Source organism: Parus major, chromosome 14 (genome assembly GCF_001522545.3).
Source record: "Parus major isolate Abel chromosome 14, Parus_major1.1, whole genome shotgun sequence".
Lineage (NCBI taxonomy): Eukaryota > Metazoa > Chordata > Aves > Passeriformes > Paridae > Parus > Parus major.
This window is the reverse complement of record NC_031783.1, coordinates 2,954,344-2,976,794: the sequence shown is the minus strand read 5'-3', so window position 1 is coordinate 2,976,794 and position 22,451 is coordinate 2,954,344. Positions and strand designations below refer to the sequence as shown.

At 45.1% G+C, this 22,451-nt stretch overlaps 3 protein-coding genes across 6 annotated transcripts in view; 2 read left to right on the top strand and 1 right to left on the bottom strand.

Annotated features, from left to right (window-relative positions):
• The window catches only part of GTF3C1 (general transcription factor IIIC subunit 1), a 37,647-nt gene extending 16,392 nt beyond the window's left edge, over window positions 1-21,255 (top strand). For 3 of the 4 annotated variants that reach the window (XM_015642663.2, XM_033517941.1, XM_015642665.3), the window contains 20 exons: window positions 1,005-1,101; window positions 1,816-1,993; window positions 2,405-2,540; window positions 3,545-3,683; window positions 5,436-5,517; window positions 6,153-6,338; window positions 6,815-6,972; window positions 7,088-7,230; window positions 7,416-7,497; window positions 8,599-8,711; window positions 9,652-9,714; window positions 10,236-10,329; window positions 11,235-11,407; window positions 11,947-12,231; window positions 14,193-14,446; window positions 15,800-16,086; window positions 16,594-17,257; window positions 18,715-18,754; window positions 19,415-19,607; window positions 20,859-21,255. In XM_015642663.2, the coding sequence (XP_015498149.1) occupies window positions 1,005-1,101; window positions 1,816-1,993; window positions 2,405-2,540; window positions 3,545-3,683; window positions 5,436-5,517; window positions 6,153-6,338; window positions 6,815-6,972; window positions 7,088-7,230; window positions 7,416-7,497; window positions 8,599-8,711; window positions 9,652-9,714; window positions 10,236-10,329; window positions 11,235-11,407; window positions 11,947-12,231; window positions 14,193-14,446; window positions 15,800-16,086; window positions 16,594-17,257; window positions 18,715-18,754; window positions 19,415-19,607; window positions 20,859-21,080 (3,589 nt within the window). In that variant the 3' untranslated portion in view covers window positions 21,081-21,255. The remainder of the gene's footprint in view (window positions 1-1,004; window positions 1,102-1,815; window positions 1,994-2,404; window positions 2,541-3,544; window positions 3,684-5,435; window positions 5,518-6,152; window positions 6,339-6,814; window positions 6,973-7,087; window positions 7,231-7,415; window positions 7,498-8,598; window positions 8,712-9,651; window positions 9,715-10,235; window positions 10,330-11,234; window positions 11,408-11,946; window positions 12,232-14,192; window positions 14,447-15,799; window positions 16,087-16,593; window positions 17,258-18,714; window positions 18,755-19,414; window positions 19,608-20,858) is intronic. The other variant, XM_015642664.2, reaches the window with a different exon arrangement.
• A 349-nt stretch (window positions 21,256-21,604) lies between these two features.
• Window positions 21,605-22,248, bottom strand: POLR3K (RNA polymerase III subunit K). The gene is made up of 3 exons (XM_015642678.1): window positions 22,113-22,248; window positions 21,922-22,009; window positions 21,605-21,851 (listed from the first exon to the last, which is right to left on the bottom strand). Exons 1-3 carry the CDS (start codon window positions 22,221-22,223, stop codon window positions 21,724-21,726), a joined length of 327 nt encoding a protein of 108 aa, XP_015498164.1. The 5' UTR covers window positions 22,224-22,248; the 3' UTR covers window positions 21,605-21,723.
• SNRNP25 (small nuclear ribonucleoprotein U11/U12 subunit 25) overlaps window positions 22,150-22,451 on the top strand; it is a 2,898-nt gene continuing 2,596 nt past the window's right edge. Inside the window, exon 1 of the mRNA XM_015642680.1 lies at window positions 22,150-22,384. Coding sequence (XP_015498166.1) covers window positions 22,259-22,384 — 126 coding nt within the window. The 5' untranslated portion in view covers window positions 22,150-22,258. The remainder of the gene's footprint in view (window positions 22,385-22,451) is intronic.

Here is a 22,451-nt window from a genome sequence, read left to right as displayed (position 1 = left end):
TTGTTAGTTTTCCCCAGAAAGTCACTGCTGACAATTTATGAATGGTTGGAGGTTTATATGACATTTTCCAAACCTGAAAATGTGTCTTTGGTGAGGGAACGAGGCTGGGCAGCATCAGCAGCCAAGGCTCATGGGGAGCCGAGATTTGCAATTCCAAACCTACTGCTAAATGTTAGAAATTAGAAAAATTGAAAATTGGCATTTTCTGAAATCTGCAGGCTCCATCTGATGGGTTGATGCAAAACAATATGACACATAACCAAGCTGTCTCTTCAGCCTCTGTTCACTAAAACTTCTAACTGAGCCAGATTTCTAGGCTTGATCTTTCTGACCCCCAGAGAAAACTCCTGCCAAAATCCAACTCCCATTTAACTGCATTTAGTTTGATCTTAGTGAAGTTAAATGTGGCCAAAGCTACTTTTTACAAACTGTCTCAGAAACTAAATCTTGCAGGAGGTTCCTGCAACTGCCAGAATTTTGCCATAGATGTACGTATGCAGGATGGAAAATGCTGCACTTTTTGCTCTGCCAAAGCTTTGAGCAACTGAAAGCAGTTTCTTGGAGTGGTAATTTTAAACAACCTGAACTCCAAAAATTATTGCCCAGTTCTTCATACATACACATGCAAAGGCCTGTATTTAGCAGTCATGCTTTCTTACTCCTGTCCTCTTTACATAACATGAAATTGTCTGCAGATCTGCTGTTGCCCATATTTAATTCATTTTTACATGTGTTATTTCTGGCTAATTTTCTTTTTTGCTTCCAAAATTTTGATTAGTATTTGGCTAAAATATTTGGTTTGTGATTTTAGGAAAGGGAATTTGGACCCTTGGGGTGTTACATGTTTTTCATAGGCTGATAATTCAAGCTAAAATACCACTTCAGAAATTCTATAACTCTGTGGTTTGCTGAAAGCTCAGGTTGCTGTATGAAAATGCTGGATTTTCTGGTATCATTTTTCTTTTTTCATGATGTTAATTGTAACACTCCTGCCATTGCTACAGGAGGTACATCTTCTCAGTGATAGAAAACCTTCAGAGATTATGTTACATGGGGCTGCTGCAGTTTGGCCCAACAGAGAAGTTTCAAGACAAAGACCAGGTAATTAAAAAAAATTAAAATACAGTAACTCTTCATAAATTTTTCAAAATCTGGGGTTCATAATTACCTTAAATGAACTACTGATGTTTCAGATGTATGTGCAAACCTCCAGATCCAAGTCTCACTGTAAGTTGTGCAGATAACTTTTCACCTCTTTCTCTGGAAGAGAACTACTCAAAAGTATAATACTGAACACTGCATACAATAATGACCCAGGAGGTCCCAGACTAGCAAGGCTTAATGAAAAATGAGTATGACACATTCTTTTCCATCAAGGTGTTAAGCTTGGATGGAATAAAGACACTGATCAGAGTAAAATAATGAGATTTATATGCATCTTTTTAGCTAGAGAGCACCTGCAAAGGAGAAAGCAGACCAGACTTGATGAGGATAAGATAGTTAATTAGGCTCCCAAACACATCCATGCAAATCCCGAGTGAGGGCTTGCAGGAAATAGCCACTCTCTGGAAACTTGGACTATCCTGTGTACAAGGGTGAAAAGAAGCTGTTCTAAATCTAGAAAGGAAATTTCTGGATTGCTGTCAAGGGACTTTGGGAATACAGTGCAGTAGTGTGGGAATGGGTGTGGCCGCTGTCAGAGCAGTGGCTAAAAACAGCAAAGACAGAAACTGTCCAGTCCTGACCTGACTGTGTGTTCTGTTAATTAGGCAGTTTCAGTGATGTTTACAGCCCGAGCTGTGCTGTGTCTGGCAGGTGTTTGTGTACATGAAGAGAAATGCTGTGATTGTGGACACCACCATCTGTGACCTGCACTACAACCTGGCACAGAGCAGCCGCCCCTTTGAGCGGCGCTGGTACGTCCTCAACACCCTGCAGGACGTGGAGAACTTCTGGTTTGATCTGCAGTGTGTCTGCCTGAACACACCCCTGGGTATGGCACAATTGGACTTCCTGAGCACCCTCACTGCCCTTTCTGGGCACACCACAGTTCCTCCTCCCCTCCTAAAACTTGAGCCAGGCTCTATTTTTTCACTTCTGCTGTTTTGGAATGCTGTCCTGTGCAAACAAAAAAAAAAAAAGTTGGGAGCTGTGTATGTATAATTCTGTCTGTATAATTCTATGAAGTTGTTATCCACTTGTGTTCATGGCAAAGGATTGCTGCCCTGTTGGAAGTGTCAAAGTTGACAGTAGCTCTTCTCTGTGAGAGGCAGGCATGTTGTATTGGGAAGGGGTAAAAATGGCAGTACTGTGTGGGAGCAGTAGTTTGCCAAAGCAGGGTGGATTGAAAATAAGTAAAATTCTGAGTTGCCGTGCTGAGAGTGAAACCCCTTTGTCTGTCCAGGAGTTGTCCGCTGTCCTCGGACAAAGAGGAGCAACCTTGCAGGGGAGGAGAGTGCCCTGGATGTGGAAAAGGAGCAGGAGTCAGCAGTGAACAAACACAACCTGGAGCGAAAGTGTGCCATGATGGAATACACCACGTAGGTCACCTTGGCCCCTGCGAGCTGCTTGAGCAGGGCAAGGACTGTGCAGGTGTTGAGGATGTTACTCAAGAGCAAAAGCCCTTGAGACTTGAGCATCTCTGCTGGGTGTTCTGTGGAGTTCAGCAGTGAACTCAGTCAAAGGAGATGTATGTTCCCAAGAGCCTGGCTACCAAGCAGGTTGTTGTGCTGGAGGGAGGGATAAACAGATTGGGATTTCCTTCCAGAGCAGTACAAATCCGTGTTGCAGAAGTCCTGAGGAGACCAGAGCTGGGAGGGAGGGAATGCTTCCCAGAGACAGTGAATGCCAGGAATAACAAATTTCAAGGTTCTCTGTTCCTGTGCTTTATATCATGGTATCTCAGGTAGCTTCAGCAGCTCCCCAGTGCCACATTCTGAATCCAGTCCCTTTGTGCTGCTAACTTGGCTGTAATTGGTTGCAGATTAATTTCTGATGTGTACTGTGATCCGAAGGTGATCTCTGGAGCATTTAATCTTCTGCCTAATCACACCCAGAATACCTGGGAGGGTTGCATGCTCACAGCCTGTGACAGCTATGCAAAACCCAGATACATTTTTTATATTGTGTTGTTCACTGTGATTTAGCTCTGTCAATATTCTATTGTGTTTCAATAAACAGTCTGTTTAAAAGTATTTTCAGTTAGTTCCATGTTGCAGGTAGGTATATCAAGTTAGCTTAAAAAAATAATGGAGTTGAGGGATCCAGTTCCACTGATCCTTGCTTGAACTTCTGCATATGGTCTCTTTGTGTGTCAGTAAATCTTTTAAATGGGATATCTGGTGTTTATTTGCAGTTAGGTTGGGGATGACTGCGACATCTTTAAGAAAGAAACAGTTTGGGGATGTAACTGATGGTGTAATATTACCCCCTAAACTGGGAAGGCAGTGGGGGATTTCTGCCACATTGCACACACACACCAGTTAAGAGCACTGAGAAGGAATCTGTACAGAATAATTCCTGAGGGTTTTTTATCTCTTGCTAGCAGAGGTAGCAGAGAGGTGGTCGATGATGGATCCATCCCTGGAGATGGGCTGGGAGCTGCAGGTCTGGATTCCAGCTTCTATGGGCATCTGAAACGCAATTGGATCTGGACAAGCTACATCATCAACAAGACCAGGAAGGTGGGTATTTTAAAATTTATACACTGTAGTGACTTCTCCAAATGTTAATGTTCTTAAGGTTGAGGTAGTGACACCAAATTCTTACTGTTTGCATGCTCTCAGTCAGGGTTTGCAGCACTGGAACAAAATGAGTGCCAGATGTTCTCAAATCTTGGTGATGAAATGAATGAAAGAATTGGACATAAATTTGATTTGAGAACTGAATTTGACAATGAATTTGTTATGACATTCAACCAAAGGAGAAATACTTCAATGAACAAGCAGTCTACACTACTCAGTGGTTCCTCTTGCCTTTCTGGAATGTAGAAGTTGTCAGACAAAAACCAAAACATTCAAAACAAGGAAATGCACAAGGAAAAAAATAAATAAAAATAAAAAAAACAGGGAGCCCAACACATTGCAAATCAGAATTGTGGCTAATGTCCTGTCTCTGATGGAAGCTTGTAAGAGCAAGGGATAATTCCTCAGAATGCTCTCCTAGCTGTCTGCAATTTTGGCTCAAGGCCATTCTAAATCTGGGGCTGATGTTTCAAAGCAGTAATAGCTTTTTTCTTTCAGCATTAATTTGTCTGGTTTTTGTGCATATGTAAGTCTTTACTATCCCTTGCCTCCTTTGGCAAAGTGTTTCAAATTCCTACTATGTGCCACCACTTCTTTTTGATGCCTTAAGCTTCCCAGTAATTGTAGAATTAAGGGAAGCTGTGAAAAACACATTCTTCATTATTCTTACTGTTTCACTGGATTTTTGTAACCATCTCTCCTGTATCTCATATTCATCTCCTTTTTTTAAGACTGACATCTACTATTCCCAGCATGGAACTGTCCTGTCTTTAATCATTCTTGCTGCCTTTATTTTAACCTGGGATAGTTCTACTTGTGTTTTTTTAAGGTGGAAATACAATCTGAGAGCTCTTGAAGGTTGTTGGCAGTCACAGACTTTTACAGCTGCTCAGTGCTGCTTTACTCCCCTAAGAAATCCATACATTTCCTTTGCTTTTTCAACATTACCAGGCATTGAGCAGGACTTTTCACAGAACTGCCTGCAATTACTCTCCCCTAAGTAGTGCACAAGTCAGAGCCTATCAGTGGATATAAAATTAGAGCTGCTAATTTATTTCCCTCAGGCAGGATCATTTCACTCTTGATTCTGTCTGCTGTTCAGTCACCTCATTGTTGAGCAGTAACACAACCTCCAGCAGCTCTTTGGTCTCTGCTTTCCTCTCCACATCTTGTGACCAACTTCTGCTCCCAGTGAACTCCACACAAGAGAAATGGGTTTAGCAGAGAATGGTAAAATTCCCAGTGCATTGCAGTTGGTTCAGGTTCAGATTTAGGATGAGCAGAATGTACTATAGGGGGCATTTACTCAGTGTGTTTTGGTTTTATGCTTTTCAGAAGTTCCTTTGGAATGTAAAATGCTTTGGAAAAATACTGTTTTACAGAAAACTCTGCTTGGCCTCTGTAGCAATGAAAGAATGCAGCATTTCTTTTCTAGTAATTACTGCTTTTAAACTTGAGGAAATTTCTAACCTTCACAGTCTAGTGGTCATTTCAGTGTGATTTAAGAAAAGCTCTGAAGCCATTCTAATGTGTGGTAGTAATAATACAAATTAGTTCTTTGTTGTAGCCGGGGATCTTTTCCTTTAAACTGAAAACTTACTTCTGACACTACTCAGATTATAAAAGCAGATTGTTGTTAAAACCAGTGCACCCCTTTTGCACGTCACCTTTTTTAAAGCTGTGTTGTCTTAGGAAAATACAGTTCCTGAAAATGGACTGACAGCGAGGCTCCAAACCTTCCTCACCAAACATCCCCTGTCACTCAGTACTGGAGGTAAGGCCTGGGACTGTGCCACAGCCCCTCCTGCCTTTGTCAAACCCAGCATGAAGGGTGTGGGTTGTTCTTCCAGTAACCTGAGATGCTTCTGGGACAGTAAAACAGATAAATGATTTTATTCCCTATTACTGGCTATATGGAACAATAATTTTTTATCTCCTATTGATGACATGGGTTGGTCCTGTCTCCTTACAATGATCTAGGATACTTCTGGGGCTGTAAAGTAGATGTGTAAATAACTTCTTATAGAACAATAATTTCTAGCTTTGTAATTTCTGATGTGCAGTTTGCAGAATGTCCAGAGGGACCAATGTTTTTTAGCACTGTTATCCAGCCTAATGTTTGAGCTAAGGAGGAGAAAATGCTTCAGGTTGAATGTAAAACCTCAGCTCTGTTCCCTTGTGTTTGTGCACTGTAAACTAGACTTAATTACTTGATGATTCCTCATTAATGTAGGAATTTATTCTGTGAACTGCTGAGAAGGGGCATGAAATGACAAGACTAACAAAGAGCAATTCTGAGAGGACATTTGTCTTTTAATTTACTGAACTTTGTCATTTGACCTTTATACCTTAACATTGTAGAATGTCATTGCTATAAAGCTCCACTGCTGTAAATATTTGTCATTTTAGGTAACAAAATTAATATTTTGGGAGAAGCAAAGGTAGGATCAGAGTCACTTATCCAGAAAGAGGAATGTATTCAAATAACTAAAGAACCAACCCAAGATCGAACTAAACGAGTGAGAGGTGGAAAAAGCCAAAAGAGGAAGAGGCTTAAGAAAGATGTTGGAAAGAAGACAAAGAAGAAAAGGAAAGGTAAGAGACAGGAAAAAGCAGCATTCTTTACTCTGCTTGGACCTGCAGGAAGCTGCTTTGGAAAAGAGGGTGTGGGACAGGGCAGTTTGACCATGGCTGTGGGTTGCCTCTGTCAGTGAGGAAGCTCAGCTGTCCTGGGGAGAAGCAGCAGCACGTTGTGCCCATGAGCTGTGTGTGAGCCACGGCTGCACAGGCTGGAGGAATCCTCATGGAGTCTGTGCCAGTGCAGCTCCCTGCAATCCCTGATCAGCTCTTGATTGCTGGCTTAAAGGTTCCTCATGGAATGATGCTCTAGGTTGTCAGTTTGACAATTAAAGTTTGTTTTCTCATGCTTGGGAGAGGTACTGCTGCATTTCACTTTTAGACTGCAACTTCTTTCCCTGCTCATCTCTCATTCTTGGGTGCTTAGCCTCTGAGTTCATCAGAATATGAAGTGCTGAGATAAATGTCTTTTTTTGTTTCCCTGGCTTTGTCAGAAGAGGATTCTGCAGACAAAAACAAACGGCTGCGCTACCATGACAAGGCTGACCAGAGCGCCCTGCTGAGGATGACGCGGCTGCGCGTGACCTGGACGGTGCAGGAGGACAGCCTGCTCATGCTCTGCAGGATTGCCAGCCACGTGCTCAATGCCAAGGTGCTGAGCACACCCAGAGCACACACATTTCACCAGCCAGGGCTTCATCCTGCTCTCAGCATGTGTGTGTGCACGTAGCAAGTTTGAACCGCAGACACTTCTGTTCCTCCCGCAGGTGAAAGGGCCGTTTGTGCCCTGGCAGGTGGTGAGGGACCTCATGCACTCCAGCTTCGAGGAGTCCCTGGATAAAACCTCCCATTCCGTGGGGCGGAGAGCCCGCTACATTGTCAGAAACCCACAGACCTACCTCAATTACAAGTAAGAAGTTTTCTGTGTTCTAGATCTAAGCTAAATCCTCCTGAAGGGACACGGTCCTCCTACGTATTTCTTTTGTTTCCTGTCACTTGAAAATACCATCTTGTTTCCAACCTGCTGCTGTCAGATCTGTTTTGAACTGGGAAAATTTCAGCTCTGAGCCACACCTTCAATTGTATCCCTTGCAGAGTTTGCCTTGCTGAGGTTTACCAAGATAAAGACCTCATTGACGATTTCATGAATAGAGAAAATAACTATGAAGATCCACAGGTAGGAGGGAAGTATTCCAAAAATTCATAGAGTACTTTATGCTGTTTGGATTACTGAGCACTTGTGCTGTGATTTCATCTCTTTTCTCTCCCTTGAACCTTTAGCTATTTTTAAAATAGCATCACAGTAAAAATGCAGCATCATTGCTGGTTTGGGAGTAAAGTGGACACAGGGCAGCTTTCCAAAGGCACATAAACAGCCCCCTGTGCAACAACCATTGTGTTTTCAATGTGCTTGTTTATAAACACCCATGACTAACATCTCTGTCTGCTGATACTTTTTTTATCCTTTCAGCTACATTGTTATCTGAGCAAGAAAATGGGTTTGCTCTGTAATTTCTAATTTTTTATTCCAGTTATGTGTTAAAATGTCACCTTAGCTTCTGTGGATGAGTGCAGGAACACAAACAAATTTTATAATACTTGATTTGAGCAACCAAAAGATTTTATTTCTTTTTTTCTCCATTTTAATGAACCATAATTTCAAATTGAAAAGTTGTTTACACTTTTAGTGCAAACAATTCCATTTTCATTTTTACCCAGGAATGGCAATTCCTACCATTGTCAGAAAAGCCCATCAGTTCTGTTGTTAGATTCATATTGCTTAAAGGAAGAGCAGTTGTTCATTGATGAGACATCACTGAAATAAATGTGTGATCCCATCCCCAGAGTCTGGCTTTGGAAGGAAGTAAAAACTTGTTTCCAGAGAACATTCCTCTGATGTAACAGGTGTTCTCCAAGCCATGATTGTGCAAACAGACTTCATGGAGAACATGGAAAAGCCTGCAGGGCTTGAGCAGAAGCTTAAACATAGCTCTAGCAAGAGATCTTGCTGTTAATTCAGGAAATTGTCTTAGAACATATGTTCATGGTGCTTGGCTTGTAGCTGTGAGCTGATTACAGATGGAACCTGCAACTGTTCACTGAATCAGCAAACACAAACTGCACAAGCTTTTCCCTGCTTTGCCTTGCCTGTTTTACTGCTTCTGACTTCAGAATTCAGCTATTGCTACGAGGATTTCATGCACACTTTAAAAGTAGAGCAGTTTTTCCCACTCTAACAAATTGAGGTTAATGACATTTCTGTCTCCTCTTTTCAAAGGTTTGTGCAAAGGAGTTTAAAGAGTTTGTGGGAAGACTGAAAGAGAAATTCAGCTCAACCCTGAGGAATCCCAAACTGGAGATTCCTGACACTCTGGAGGAGCTCTTTTCCAGGTATTTCAATCATGCTGCTCTTGGCTCTACACATGGGCTGAGGCAGTGAGAGGGGACAGCAATTCAGAGCAGGGTTTTCTCTGGGCATGATTTAGACCCTCTGTACTTGTACCCTTAGTAAGAAATGAAGTTTTACTAAATACAACCAGCAGTGTTTCTTTCATATCCACTCTTCCTAAATACATATAAGTGATTCTCAGTTATTTGCACAATTTTGCTGATTTCAAACCATTCTTATTGCTAAATAAGACTTTTAAACCAGAAATTCACTACAGCAGATTTTCCAAAATTGTCAAGTCCTCAGCCTTAGTGTTAGAGATGTTACTACTCAGTTGTAACTTCTCATTGCAATAGAAATCTAACATTTTCCAGACTAACTAGCCCTATTTTATATCACAAATTGTAGCTGGTTGCTTAGCTGAATCATGTCAGTGCTGCTAAAAGCATTGATAAGGAAGAGCACTCAGCCTTGTACAGAATTCTCCAGCTCCAGGTTGTTAAGCTTTTTCATGATGATTAACACTTGAAGAGCAGCATGGAAGAATTGTGTCTCAGATCATTTTATGATAATAAATTTAGCACCTTTGTAGTTTTTCTTATTTTAGGAAGAGCTGTGCATTACAGCAAAAGTGCTGCTGGCAGTAATTGGAAGTCCAAAACCTCCATAAAATGACAAATCCTTTCAGTGCTGAAACCATCTCCTGTCCATTGTTTTATCTCCTTGTCAACAGGTATTTGAGTGGAGATGGATCTGGCCAGTTCTTTTCCTGTCTGACCCTTGTGCTGAGGGCTGCTGGAGCAGACAGTCCCCTGGGCTGGCCCAGCACTTGCCTCATTAGCAGTTGTGCTCATCAGCCTCTGGGCTTCATGGCTGATGCAAAATAACAGAAAATCACAGAAAATCTGGTTCTAATGTTCTCCTCTCCCTTCCCTAAACTAGATTTCGAGTGCTGGCAATTGGAGAAGACACAAATCAAAGCACAAAAGAGGATAATCTGAGCAGGTGAGTAGCAGTAGCACCACTTTCCTCATTAGAACCCAGGCCACATCAGCCCTTCCCATCTGTGGGAGTCATATAAAGAGTGTCCTAATTCAGTGTTTTCATCTGTTTGTTGCAGTGTATAAATTTATTAACAGAAAAATACTTTGAGCAGACTGCAGGGTAGATAAAATGATAACAGAGATGACCTCAAAATTATTTTATCACTGGGACAACAGTGTACATTTTCTGTATGGGTGTTGTATCTTAAGAGGAGGAGATGTTATCAGGGAAGCTTTGTGTCAGATTATCTGGACTGATCCAAAAATTCAGGGTGGAAGGTGAGAGAAACCTTTTAACAGATTTTAACAGAATCTTTTAAACAGATTCCTTTACATGAATGAGCTGTAGGATCTCGTGCCTCTATGCTTCTATTTCAGAAGCAGGTGATGGAGTTTGTATATTTTTGTGCTGGTTTAATAAGTACCTCATATTCAAAAATCACCAGGAATAAATGTTTTTCTCTTCTTTCTTTTTTCTTTCAGTATTTATGATATTCATTTTCTGGTGCTGCAGAATCTGATTCAGAGCACACTGGCACTCTCAGATCACCAGATGGAATCTTGCCAGTCATTTCAGGTATGTTTCAGGCAAGTTTCTGGACCAAACTTCACTGCTCATAGAATCCTGGAATTGTTTAGGTTGGAAAAGACCTTTAAGATCATCAAGTGCAACCATCAGCCCAGCACTGCCAAGGCCACCACTAAACCATGTCCCCAAGTGCCACATCCACATGTGGTCATACAACCCTAAAGTTTCTCCTCCCTCCCTTGGCACATTCATTTTTCAAATGGGAGAAAAGAAACCCAGAAACTTGGATTTGTACCCATTATGTGAGGAGTATTCTGCTTTTAGGAAATTATATATTGTAGGAAGATCTTCAGTTTGTTTTCTCTCTGAGGATGAGAGTGCAAGATGTGAGGTTGAAACAATCCCCTAAAACCATATGAAATAAGCTCCACATCACTTCCAGTGGGTCAGGCTGTACCATGCTTTAGTGCCCACCTGAGCAGCTGGAATGTTCTGGAGGAGATATCCCAAAAAGAATTCTAATACCCAGTTGACACTGGTGTTGGGGGGGCCTCTCCTTCAGCCTTGGGGACTACAAAAAGAGATCATCAATCAGTCAAGTGCTTAAGTAAGGTCAAAGTTCAAAGGGAGTTTAACATCTCATAAACAAGAGTGGAACCTGGGTTGCCAAGCCCACAGAGCCAAGTGTTTCTGCTGAAATGAGGGGAAGAATTTACCAAAATGTGTGGCAGAGGAACATTTTTCACATCTATAATTCCAGTGGGAGCCCAATCCCATTTTGAGTATCAAGTGTTGTGTAGTATTTAATTAATTTAATTGGCATTTACCATGGCAAGTCTGAAAGGCCATAAAAGGAACTTATAAGGATAATTTTCCTTCTGGCTTGTTGCTTCCCACCCATTGAGTGTCTGTGAGCTGGATGATGCAGAGCTGTCACTGGGGGTGTCTTGCAGACGTTCCGGCTGTACCGGGAGTACCGGGATGACATCCTGGTGAAGGCTTTCCTGGAGTGCCAGAGCAGGAGCCTGGTGAACCGGCGCAGGGTCAACCACACGCTGGGGCCCAAGAAGAGCCGTGCCCTGCCCTTCGCACCCATGTCCTACCAGCTGTCCCAGAGCTACTACAGGTGGGTGGCAGGGGGACACTGCTGGGCTTGGAGCAAAGGAAAACGTCTACCCCAGCGTGGCATGGAGGTGACAACACACGAGAAGTGTCTGGAGCGAGGAACCTTCAGCTGAGGCTGCAGAGGAAGGTGAAGGTGGAGCTGACATCAGTCAGTCCTTAGGTGGGGAGCAATCAGGGCACTGAGGGAATAGAGCCAAGAGCTGGGCAGGACTCCAGAGACACATGGAGAGGGGAGGAGATGCAGCACCACAGTTGTAACGTGGTGGGAAGATTTCTTTAGCATTCCTGTGAAGCAGCAGATGATACCTTTGCTTTTTATTTGCTGTATGCTACCTGACCTTTACACAGTACATAAACACCTAATGTTCTGGAAATAGTAAAAGAACTAGTGAAAAAGTAAAAGAGTGAAAGCAGGTGTGTAAGGTGCTTGGTCACCAGCTCTAGCATGAAACTGCAATTGTTTGGCTCCTTTGCACTACCATCATTGTAAAACTCAGAGCAGATTTTGAAGGATTTGTGTTTCTTTGTGGTTTTGTGCAGGGTTTTCACATGGCGCTTCCCCAGTACCATTTGTACAGAGTCCTTCCAGTTCCTGGAGAAGCTCAAGGATGCTGAAAGATCAGACCAGCCACACAACTTCACATTTAAAGATGAAGAAAATGCATCATCAGAAGACATGGTGGCATTTCCCATGGATGGCCCTGGTGGCCAGTGTGTGGCCATGCTTTCCCTGTTCTCCCTGGGACTGGTGGCTGTGAATGTGAGAATCCCAGAGCAGATCATTGTGGTGGACAGCTCTATGGTGGAAAATGAAGTGATAAAAAGGTAAATGCCGTTATTTGCATTAGATAATACAGTTTGGGGATAACTTAGATGAAATTGGACATGAATTAGCATTTGTTGCACTGCACTGTGGCGTTTTTACTGTGCTATTGTTTAGATTTTTATTTCTGAGGAGGCTTAATGGCACTTAAGTTAGTGGCTGTCATTATAACCCTGGGCTGTGTCTGCCTTCACATGTGACATTTCAATTGCTTGGCACTTCAGTGCCATCAGAGCTGACATGGAAAGGAGAGCACTGGCTGCTACAGGAGCATTTTCATCAGCGTTGTGCCTTGGCATGTCACAGACTGAGAGGGTTGGTAACGAGGTTTCAGCTTTATCAGTGGAGCCTCTCACCACAGCAGTGCTTCTGTGCACAAGTCTCCTCTTGGATTTCATTTTCCTGTAAGCCTGCAGCAATGGCATGAACTGAAACTGTCCCCAGGCAGTGGGAGCCTGGGAGCCCTTTTCCTTACAGTCATTATGTGCTTTCTTAAAAGTGCAGCTACAATCTCTTAGTAATTTGACCTGCTGCTTCCTATTGTGAATACACATGGAAAACACTTTGTTCTCTTTCTCTTTAGAGCAGTTTAGTACCTACTTGAGGATTGTTATTGTGGTCCCTCTCCAATAGTGTGCTGTTCTTTAAAATGAGCAGCTTCAGTTCCTTCACTTTATTCACGTTACCCAGTTCTCTGTCTTTCTCATTATTTTCTTCTGCACTGAATTGTGATGTCAAAAAACAAATGCCATGCTCTTGCTGGCAGCTCTGTGCCAATTCCATCTTGTTATATAGGTGAAACACCTGCTAATGCATCCCAGGATTCTGAAGGGCCGTGGCCTTGCCAAAAAAATAGCAGCCAAAACTCCCCAGTGCAGTGATCCATGCACAGCTTATAACTCCTGTGACTCACCTAACAAGCTGCTTTTCCTTTATCTGGTTAATTGTTCCCTCTCTGTGTGGAGGGACAGATGCAGAGTACTGTAACATAAATAACATGCATTTGTCATAGGGAATTACTCCCTGCTCTTTTCCAGGCTGATTCTCCAGTGTGCTGGAGATATTCTGAATACAAATCCCAGCTTCTCATATACTTGCAGTGTCCTCAGCTGGGTGATCCTGTACAAGCTGAATGAGCTGTTTTATCAGCCAGGTTATTAACAAAAATCCACTGAGCCCTGGACTGGTCCCATTGCTGAGTAGGGGCATCTTGAGTTGTGCACTCTCTATTTATTCTAAATAATGTGTTCCCTTTCGATTTTAAGTGTGTTTTAAAATAAGGTACTTAAGGTCTATCTCATTTTAGAAATGATTGGAAGTAACCTTTCATTGTCCCTAACATAACCTGCTTAAAACAGAGGCAACTTCAGAGTTAGATCAGGTTGTTCAGAGCCTTCAGCTTTATACATAATGGCTTTTACCATGTCCTGGAATAGTGTTGGTGTGACTAAGTTTGTGTCTGGGAATCCATCCTGGCTGCTACTTCTGTTCTTTCCTTGACTTGGAGGATGTCTGCAGTTTGGTTTTTGGTGGTTTTTTAATTATTATTTTTTAAAGTAACTGAAATCTGTAAGTGTCTCTCCTCCTTTTCACCTGAAAAGTAAACAGTCTGCCCCATCCTGCAGCATCCCTTGTGCTCTCATGTCTCACAGATGTTCCCTCAAGATGAAGCATCTGCTGAACCAAAGAGCTTCAGCACTGGAAGCTGAGATATTTTGGGTTCAGTTCAACACATTTGCAAAAAAAGTGGGAGTTTCCTTTCCCAGGGAGCTTTAGTGTGTTTCCTTTTCTGTAGTTCTTGTTCTCAATGCTGTAAATCAGCCTGGTGTGGACACTGCCCCAGCTCTCCAGGACTGAAGCCCAGAGTGCAGGAGCGCCGTGTCCTTGCTCTGCTCAGTGTCATGAATCACTTTCTTCTTTTGGGAAAAAACCCAACAAATCCAACCTCCTGTGTTTGCTGTAGCTTGGGAAAAGAAGGACTTGAGGATGACGATGATGACGATGATGACTTGGATGACAGCTCTGGAGGCAAACGCAGAATCGAAGTGAAACCTCGCCAAGCCTCTCACACCAATTATTTACTGATGAGAGGTTATTACTCCCCTGGCATTGTCAGCACACGCAACCTGAGCCCCAGTGACAACATCGTGGTCAACTCCTGCCAGGTGAAGGTCAGGCTCAGATGTACCCCCATCCCAGGAAGGCTCAGCTCTCCAGGTTAGTTCTGTTTGACCTAGAAGTGGCTTGGAGCAGGAGAGATGGTGAACTCACCTGCTGAGGAATTGATTTAAACAAAGCCCCCTAACAGGAACATTCTGTTTCCATTACACATCAAGTTTGTGAGGCTTTCTCTCTTGATTTAAAACAGATGGCAGACTTAGGCTTTTGTCAGTAACAGGGCTTTGTCTCTGTTTCATGTTGTGTTAAACTGTTACTGCAGTCTGTCCTCTGCCCTGTTACCCCTCTCCAGGAGATTTTTGAGTCCCTTCAACAACTTAAAATACCATATGATGTCACACAGGCTTTCTCTTCTGTAAAGAGAAAAGAAAATCTTTCAGAGCTCCTTGAATGGAAATTCTCATTTAACTTGTCTCATGCATGCAAGTGCTAAAATAGTGGTGTCCAATATCTGTCCTCTTACCTCAGTAATTTAAACATTTTTATGATAGAGCTTGACTGTGTGCAGTTCACCAGCAGAGCCCCTTCTTAAAGAGCTCTTGTTTTCAGCTGTAATGCAAATGTATTCATTTGCATCCAAGAGCCTTGAGCTCTTCAGCTGAAATGGCCTGGTGCTGCCCTTGCCCATTTCCATTGCTGTTGTGACAGAGGTAAAACAGAAATTCTTTCTCCTGTCTCTGCTGCCTCTCGTGCCCTCCAGCTGTGCTGAGCTGACTGCTCATTACAGCTGAGCCCATTTTTCCTTGGCAGCTGCCCTGAAAGTTCCAGAGGCCTGCAGGGAAAAGGGAAGGGAGCAGAAGAGCAGTGCCAGAGCTGCACCCTCACCAGGCAGGACTGGGATAGGGGTTACATGGCTTCAGTTGTGGGTACTCTGTGCAGGGGGGGCACTTTGGGGCAGTGCTGCACCTGACACTGAACACAGAGATGCTTTGCTGAACTCACTGTCTAAAGCATTGTCAAGTGGTAGTTCAAACTGTATCTGGCCAACAGCTTTCTGCTCTGGACTTTTTGATTAAAAGTGTCCTCTACATCATTTCCTTGCCCTAGAATTTTCACTTGACCTTCTTCAAGAAAAAAGGAGAGGATTCCCTCATGAACTCAGAGCTGAGCTGACCCAGTGTTAGAGAGAACACCACTAGGTGCTCACTGCCTTCCAGCCATAATTCACTTTGCTGAGAGGGTGAGCCCTTGTAAACCAGTTTGCTTCTCTTTACAGGTCTTTTCAGACAGATAGACAAAGCAGAAAGAGAAAAGGAAACTGCAGCAATGAAGAGGGAAAGCTGAGTTCTGTTTCTAATTGCTGTAGAACACCTCTAACCTGTCTTCCTGCAGTGTGTTGCACAGTAACTGCTGCTTCACAGCTTAAACTCCCATGGTTTATTTGCTTTGCAGTGCCCTCCCTGCTGGATCACATGGCTGTGGGCATCTCCTGCCTCCCTGAAACTTTCACCAGGCTGATAAAAATCCAGGAAGAAAACTATGAGGTGGAGAAGTTTCTCCATGTGTGTACAGAGCGTTATGGGTACAGCCCTGGGGACGTGGCAGCTGCTCTGGAGATCAGGAAGGCCATAGAGGCCACTTCCCACTTTGGGATTTGCAAAGCTGAGCTGAGCAAATGTTTCTGCAGCTATGAACAGGTGGAAGCTGAACGCAGCAGGATCTTGGAGCAGTACATTCAGGTGGGTTTACAGCTGCTTTCCATACATTAATGTTTCCATGCTTAGTATTCCCCTTGAACAGGACGAGCTTCCAGGCTGTCAGAAGCAACTATAAATTGAGCAGAGTTATTTATGTTAGGCAGGAGATCACACACCACACCTGAAAGCAATCTTGCCTCAAAGTTAGGAAGGCCAAAAATTAAAGCAGCACTTAATCAAAGACAGAAATGGACTGTTTCAGAAACCTAGAGGTGCTAACATCAACCTTTGGAAGCAAAGTACTTGTTCCCAGTTATATTTTTAGCTTACTTTAGGCTGAAGAAAAACATCTCATGCTGTAATTTCAGGAAGCTTTAAGGGGTAAAACATCTTTTCAACTTCAGTGCAGCTGGGGACAAAACTGAATATTCTACTAAACTCTCGCCCCTCCCATGTAAATCATGACAATTCCATGACACCGGGTTAAAGTGACATTTGTCAGTGAAAGCTCCTGAGACAATTTGTTGTGGAGTTTTTTGTTTTTTGCAGGACCTCATTGAAATGCAGCAGGTTTTAGAAGTAGGAGGCCACACTGTCAGACTGGTGGCAATCGTGTTTGCCAAGCCCTGGCTGCTACGCTCGGTGTGCCTGAAGAGCAAAGCAGAGGATGCTGAGCAGCCAGGGGCAGACACTGCTCTCCCAGATGTGCCACAGGAACACCTGCCCTCGGAGCCAGGGAAAGGACAGGAATGTCTGGGAGAGGAGGAGCAGCTGGGAAAAGACACACAGTGTGCCAGTGATGAGGAGCCCCCGAGGAAGAGGTGTAAGATTGATGTCCCCCAGGGCGATGGTCACCTCTGCCAGGGTGCACAGCCTGCTCTGGCCGGTGCCCATGGCAGGAACTTGGATGCAGCTGTTTCTGAGCCTGTCCCAAGGACAGAAGCTGTTACTGGGGGTGAAGAAGCTCCAGGAGGAGGCTCCCTGGGAGGGCAGGAAGAGCCCCCAGCTGAACTCCCAGAGCCTGCTGCAGAGCCTGTGGATGTGGACACTTACAAGGAACAAGATAAATCTCATTCTGAGGACAAAGAGCTGGAAGTAGAGAACGATAAGCTCAGCACTGAGCACAGCAAGCAGATCCCTATCCCAGAGCAATCAGCCAGTGAGCAGGATGATGCTCTTTCCTACTTCCAGGAGAACCCAGGAGTCTCTAAAGGTATGGAGAGTCCTGTGCATCCCTGAAATGCAAACCAGCTCATCAGCAGTTGATCCCAAACCAGTAGCTCCACTTTATAAGCAAATCCTAGATTCTTTATTCAGCTGTACCAGAGAGATTGTCTTCTCTCACAGATAAATTGGCATAACACTAATTCATCTGGAAGGTCTCAGAGTTTTCAAATACATCACATAATCTTTCCTGTGCCTTTTGCTGGAATGCCTAGTCCAGACGTATGTTTTCCTTAGAAACTTGTTTCCATGTCTTAACCTTTTCCAGAATAATTTGGATCTGAAGTTTCTCATCTCTGGCTTGAGTCCAAAGGTCAGGCATCTCTAAGCCTAGAAAACACAGCACTGCTGGTGTGCATTTAGCTGGAATGTCCATGGCTAAAAGTCCTAAACTCATTAAACCACTCACCAGGAAGCAGCACATGCCAGTGAGATTAACAGCCTCATTTGTAACCCAATTGGACTTCATTTTCCTTTCCTTTTTGCTGCCAGTTTTCTAATTGCTAGTAGTTCTTGCCAGGCTTTACATTTAGTAGTTTGTGGGGGATTTCATTTTGGTTTGGTTTTTATGAGCTCTAGTCTCAGACTGAACCACAAGCTCACTGCTCCTGTGGTACCTTGCCAAGCCCTGCCAGTACCCAGGTCCAGAGAGTGATCCCTAACATCCCACAGTTTGGGATTGTTTAACTGGAGCCTTCCTGCAGGAAATGCACTCGAGGCTGTCTAAACAGCAGAGACCTCAGCAGTTCTTAAATTAAACTACTGAAGTACTCTCCTGGATTTAACATGCTTGACTTGTTTGTAGCATAAGAGGGGAAAAACAGGAGTTCTGTTATCAAACACAGAGTTCCCACTGGCCAGTGAATGTTTACATGTGCTTAAGCCAAAGCTGTTACCCTCTGGGTGTGGTAGGAATACCTCATTAAGTAATTGTCTAATTAAAACCCATGACATAATGTAATGGGAGTTGCAGAGACAGCCTTTGCTTTGAAACTGAGCCCTGCTAGAATCGTGAGTTTGCATTCACATGTCCAGCTCCTTGGAGTTCTGCCCAGCTTCCCTCTGATTTCCAGGAGCTTTAGGTTACCCAGACCCCTGGGAGAGCTCCAGGCTGAGACCCTGCACAGCTCTCTGTGAAGCCCATACAATCCCCATGGTTCATCCAGACTTCTAGGAGTGAAACCTGCTGGGACTGGGGAAAGGAGCCACAAAAAGCTGGGTTGAGTGAAGAGATGTGGTTTGGGAGGAGGTGTGGGAAGAGTGTGCTGCAGGCAGGGCAGAGGGGCAGCTCAGAGCTCCCCAAAACTGAGAGCAGCACGTGGAGTAGTTTGCTGCTGTGGTTTCCTTAGCAAGCTCTTGCACTTCACAGCTTGGCCACCTTTAACTCTCCTTCCATTAGATAAGGAGTTGGAGTTAATTAGAAAATATGTGTCCTTTTCTTTCCAGGAAGCTCCATGACAGATGTCTCCCAGGCAGCCAGGGACCGGTGAGTAAGAGATGTCTGCAGAATACCAAACACTTGGCACTGCCTAAAGAATACTGGAAGCAGTGGTTTGGAAACCTCAGTTTTGTGCTCTGATGAGCAGTGAGCATTGATGATGGAGAAACCTCACTCCATTGTTCCTGTTAATGTTCATTGTGCTCCTGTGCATGCTGAAAAAAATGTCTCTGATAGATATTTTTACCCAAAAACCAACGAGCTCCAAATATCAGAGGACCAAAACTGATTTTACTGCTCAAGTAAGCCCAGTGCCAGCTTCCAGTGCCCAGGAAAGGCCTGGAGAAACTGCAGTATGAGAAATGTGAATTTCCACACAGGGAATGTCTTTTGGGCACCAAAATGTTAAAAATTTGGAATTTTCTTCCCATCAGAGCACTGGTGCTGCATGGTGCATGTCTTGGATAACTTTTGGAGGATATTGGAGCAAAGCTTCCCTGCTCATCGAGACCCAAGGCAGCTGCTGGTGCTAAAAGGGGTGAACCCCTAGTGAAAAATGCAGATTTGGTAAAGCAGCACCAACCCTCGCTCAGAGCAGCCACAGGATTAAAATGGATGTGGGGAGAACCCGTGTTAGGCAGCAATTGCAATGATGAGGAGCCTGTCCCAGAGAATTGCTGCCAGCTGAGTTTGAAGTGTCTTTGGCAGGGCCTGTGAGGACGTTTGCTTCATCGGGAGGCCGTGGAGGACCGTGGATGGGAGGCTGAACAAGCCGGTGTGCAAGGGGATGATGGAGGCCGTGCTCTACCACGTGATGACCAAGCCGGGAGTGACGCAGGCCGGGCTGCTGCAGCACTACAGCGGTGTCCTGCAGCCCGTGGCTGTGCTGGACATCCTGCAGGTACAGCAGGGACAGCGCTGCAGCCCCAGGGAAATGGAGAACAACCTGCTGCTCCCTTGGGTGTAAATTATCCACAGGCACAGCGAGGCACTGCTCGCAGTGAGGGAGGAGGGAAGGCTGATTTACCCGTGTTGGCACTGATTTTACAGTTTGAGATTGCTTCTGAAATGTATGTACAGGGAGGTGAAAGTCTGGGTAGGGGGCTTGTCAACATGAAACACTAGGTTGGCTGTTTAATGCAGTGGTATCACAGGATCATGGAATAGTTTGGGTTGGAAGGAACCTCCTCCCAATCACCACAGATAATCCAAGTATTTTTAATTTTTTTTTTCTTACATACCTTCTAGATAGGTAATTTTCCATGAGAATCAAACTGAAACGTGTCTGTGCTAGATAATGTGTAAATCTGACCTTCTGACCTGCCTACGGGTCCTTAATTGTCAAACAAAAGATGGCATGAAAATTTTAAGTTTCTTATAATTTTGTTCCCACATTTTGACATTCAGTTGCCACCACTGCTACTTTGGACATGGAACTTCAATTTCTATTTTTTTTTCCTGTAAATATTCAGAATCTTAAGCAGACCCTTCCCAAAGGCATGACTTCCCTGCTAACTGGAAATCCATTTTCCAGTGTCCATGTGCCACTTCTTCCCCAGGGCTTGTACCCCGTGGTGACAGTGCCAGCTGGGAGTGTTGCCACTCCTGTTCTGGGTGTTCCGGTGTGGATTCCTGGGAAATGTGAATTCAAACCCACAAAATCAAGCAGTTAATTACCTCTGCATTTTACAGAGTGGATCAATCTAAATTCTGTGCCAATGAATTCACTAAGAACTGGTTTTGAAACCATGGACAGAGTTTGTCATACACCTATTAACCATTAATACAGACTGGCACAGAAGTCTGGGATTGACATCTAGAGCAGCCTTAAGATTTTTTGTAACTGGTCCTAAATGTTGACATCTTTTGCTGAGCACGCTCTGTGTCAGTAACCATGTATCAATCACTGTGCTTGAACGTAGCTAAATACATCCACCTATAGCCGGAGCTTGCGTGTTTTTGTTAAGCTGTTTATCCTTTTTAGCTTTGTGTGTAACCAGGGGCTCCTCAGGGGCTCAAGTGAAGCTACTTTTTGTATAAATTTCTGAGAACACTGTAGATAGAGCAACATTCACAGCTTTTTTATATATATATATATTTATTTTTTTTTTTTTGCAAGTGCCCAAATTGAAATACGTGAATGTTTTTGCAGGGTCTGGAAAGTCTCGGTTGCATCAGACGATTCTACATGAAAAAGCCATCCCCAGTGTCACTCTTTTCTCAGCCAACTGTGGAAGAACAACTACAGAATCCCAAACTGAGTGAAAGCCCAACCATCTACTATGAGCCTACAATAGATTGTACTCTCAGGCTGGGGAGAGTCTTCCCCTGCGACATGAACTGGAATAAATGGGTGCAGATTATCCCTGTATAGAAAGGGTAAAGCTGATCATTTGAAATTGGCTTAGCCTGTGGGAGAGAGTGCTCATGCAGATTAAATGTTACAATTTGTGCTCCGTCATGTTTTTATTAAATTATTTATCCTTTTTACTTCTGAATGTATTTAAACTGAGAATAAAGCTTGGTGTTAAAACACAAGTAATACCTGATCCTACTTGCAGTACATCTCCTTTTATCAGTTATTGCTTGCAGTGTATAGTTTGTAGTTTGTGCCTTAAGTGACAGGCTTTTCACAGGTCACAGCAAAGGCCTCTTTTTCTCATTTTTGGCTCTGTTTAAGGCCACAGTGTCAACGCTTCACCTCTGCTTTGCCTTCTGTGCCGTGGCACAGCAGCTGCCCCGGGGCTGGGCTTTCCTCACCGGGCTTCAGCTCGGTCACCGCCAGGCCCGTCTGTTTCCAGCACGGCTTTGTCCCCCCTGCCCTGCCCGGGGCCGCAGCTCCGGGCTGGAGCCCGTTCCCCATCCCTGCCAGGCCCAAAGGAACCACTCAGCAGCCGCTGGTTTGCCGGCAGAGCCTGGTTTATTGCAGGAGCCCCAAAGGAACCACTCAGCAGCCGCTGGTTTGCCGGCAGAGCCTGGTTTATTGCGGGAGCCGCGGCCCCGCTCCCCGCGGCCCCTCAGTCCCGCCAGCGGTGCCCGCACTGCGGGTTGCAGCACTTGTAGAAGGTGGTCATGGGCTCGTCGGCCGAGCGCGTCTGGATCTGCATGAAGTAGGCGCGGGGGTGCTCGCACTTGGGGCACGGCTCTGCGGGGACAACGCCGTGAGGGGCCGGCGGGGCAGAGCGAGCCCCCGCGGCCCCGCGGCCCGGCCCTACCTGCCGTGGAGTCCACGTTCTCCCAGGCCGCGGCGCCGCCCAGCACATCGTCCACCTCCTTCAGCCGCGGGTACTTCCTGCTCGTCACCTGCGGGAGCGGCACCGGGAGCCCTCAGCGGGCACGGGGGCCCCGGGCAGCGCTCACCGGGCCCCGGGCCCCCGCCCTGAGCCGCCCCCGCGCCCCCCGGTACCTTCCGCGTGACGTTGCGCACGTAGGGACAGGTGGTGCAGGCGAAGCGGTGGCAGCGCGGCCCCTCCTCGGCCACCAGCACGTTCCCGCAGGCCGGGCAGAAGAGCAGCATCGCCGGTTCCGCCGCGCCGCCCGCCCCTTCCGGCGATGGCGGCCGAGCAGCCGGCGGAGGAGCCGGCGGAGGAGCTGGCGCACGCCGAGGTGCTGGAGCTGTTCCAGGCGGCGCTGGCGCGGCTGCTGCAGGACCCGCTGCTCTGCGACCTCCCCCCGCAGGTGCGCCCGGGGCGCGGGGCTGGGCCCGGCCGGGCCGGCGGAGGAGCTGGCGCACGCCGAGGTGCTG

Excerpts from the sequence above, each read along its gene's own strand:
- POLR3K (XM_015642678.1), bottom strand. The coding sequence starts at position 22,223 with ATGCTGCTCTTCTGCCCGGCCTGCGGGAACGTGCTGGTGGCCGAGGAG. Across the intron at positions 22,010-22,112 it reads TGCGCAACGTCACGCGGAAG|GTGACGAGCAGGAAGTACCC; the intron begins GTACCGGGGGGC and ends CCGCTCCCGCAG. Across the intron at positions 21,852-21,921 it reads GAACGTGGACTCCACGGCAG|AGCCGTGCCCCAAGTGCGAG; the intron begins GTAGGGCCGGGC and ends TTGTCCCCGCAG.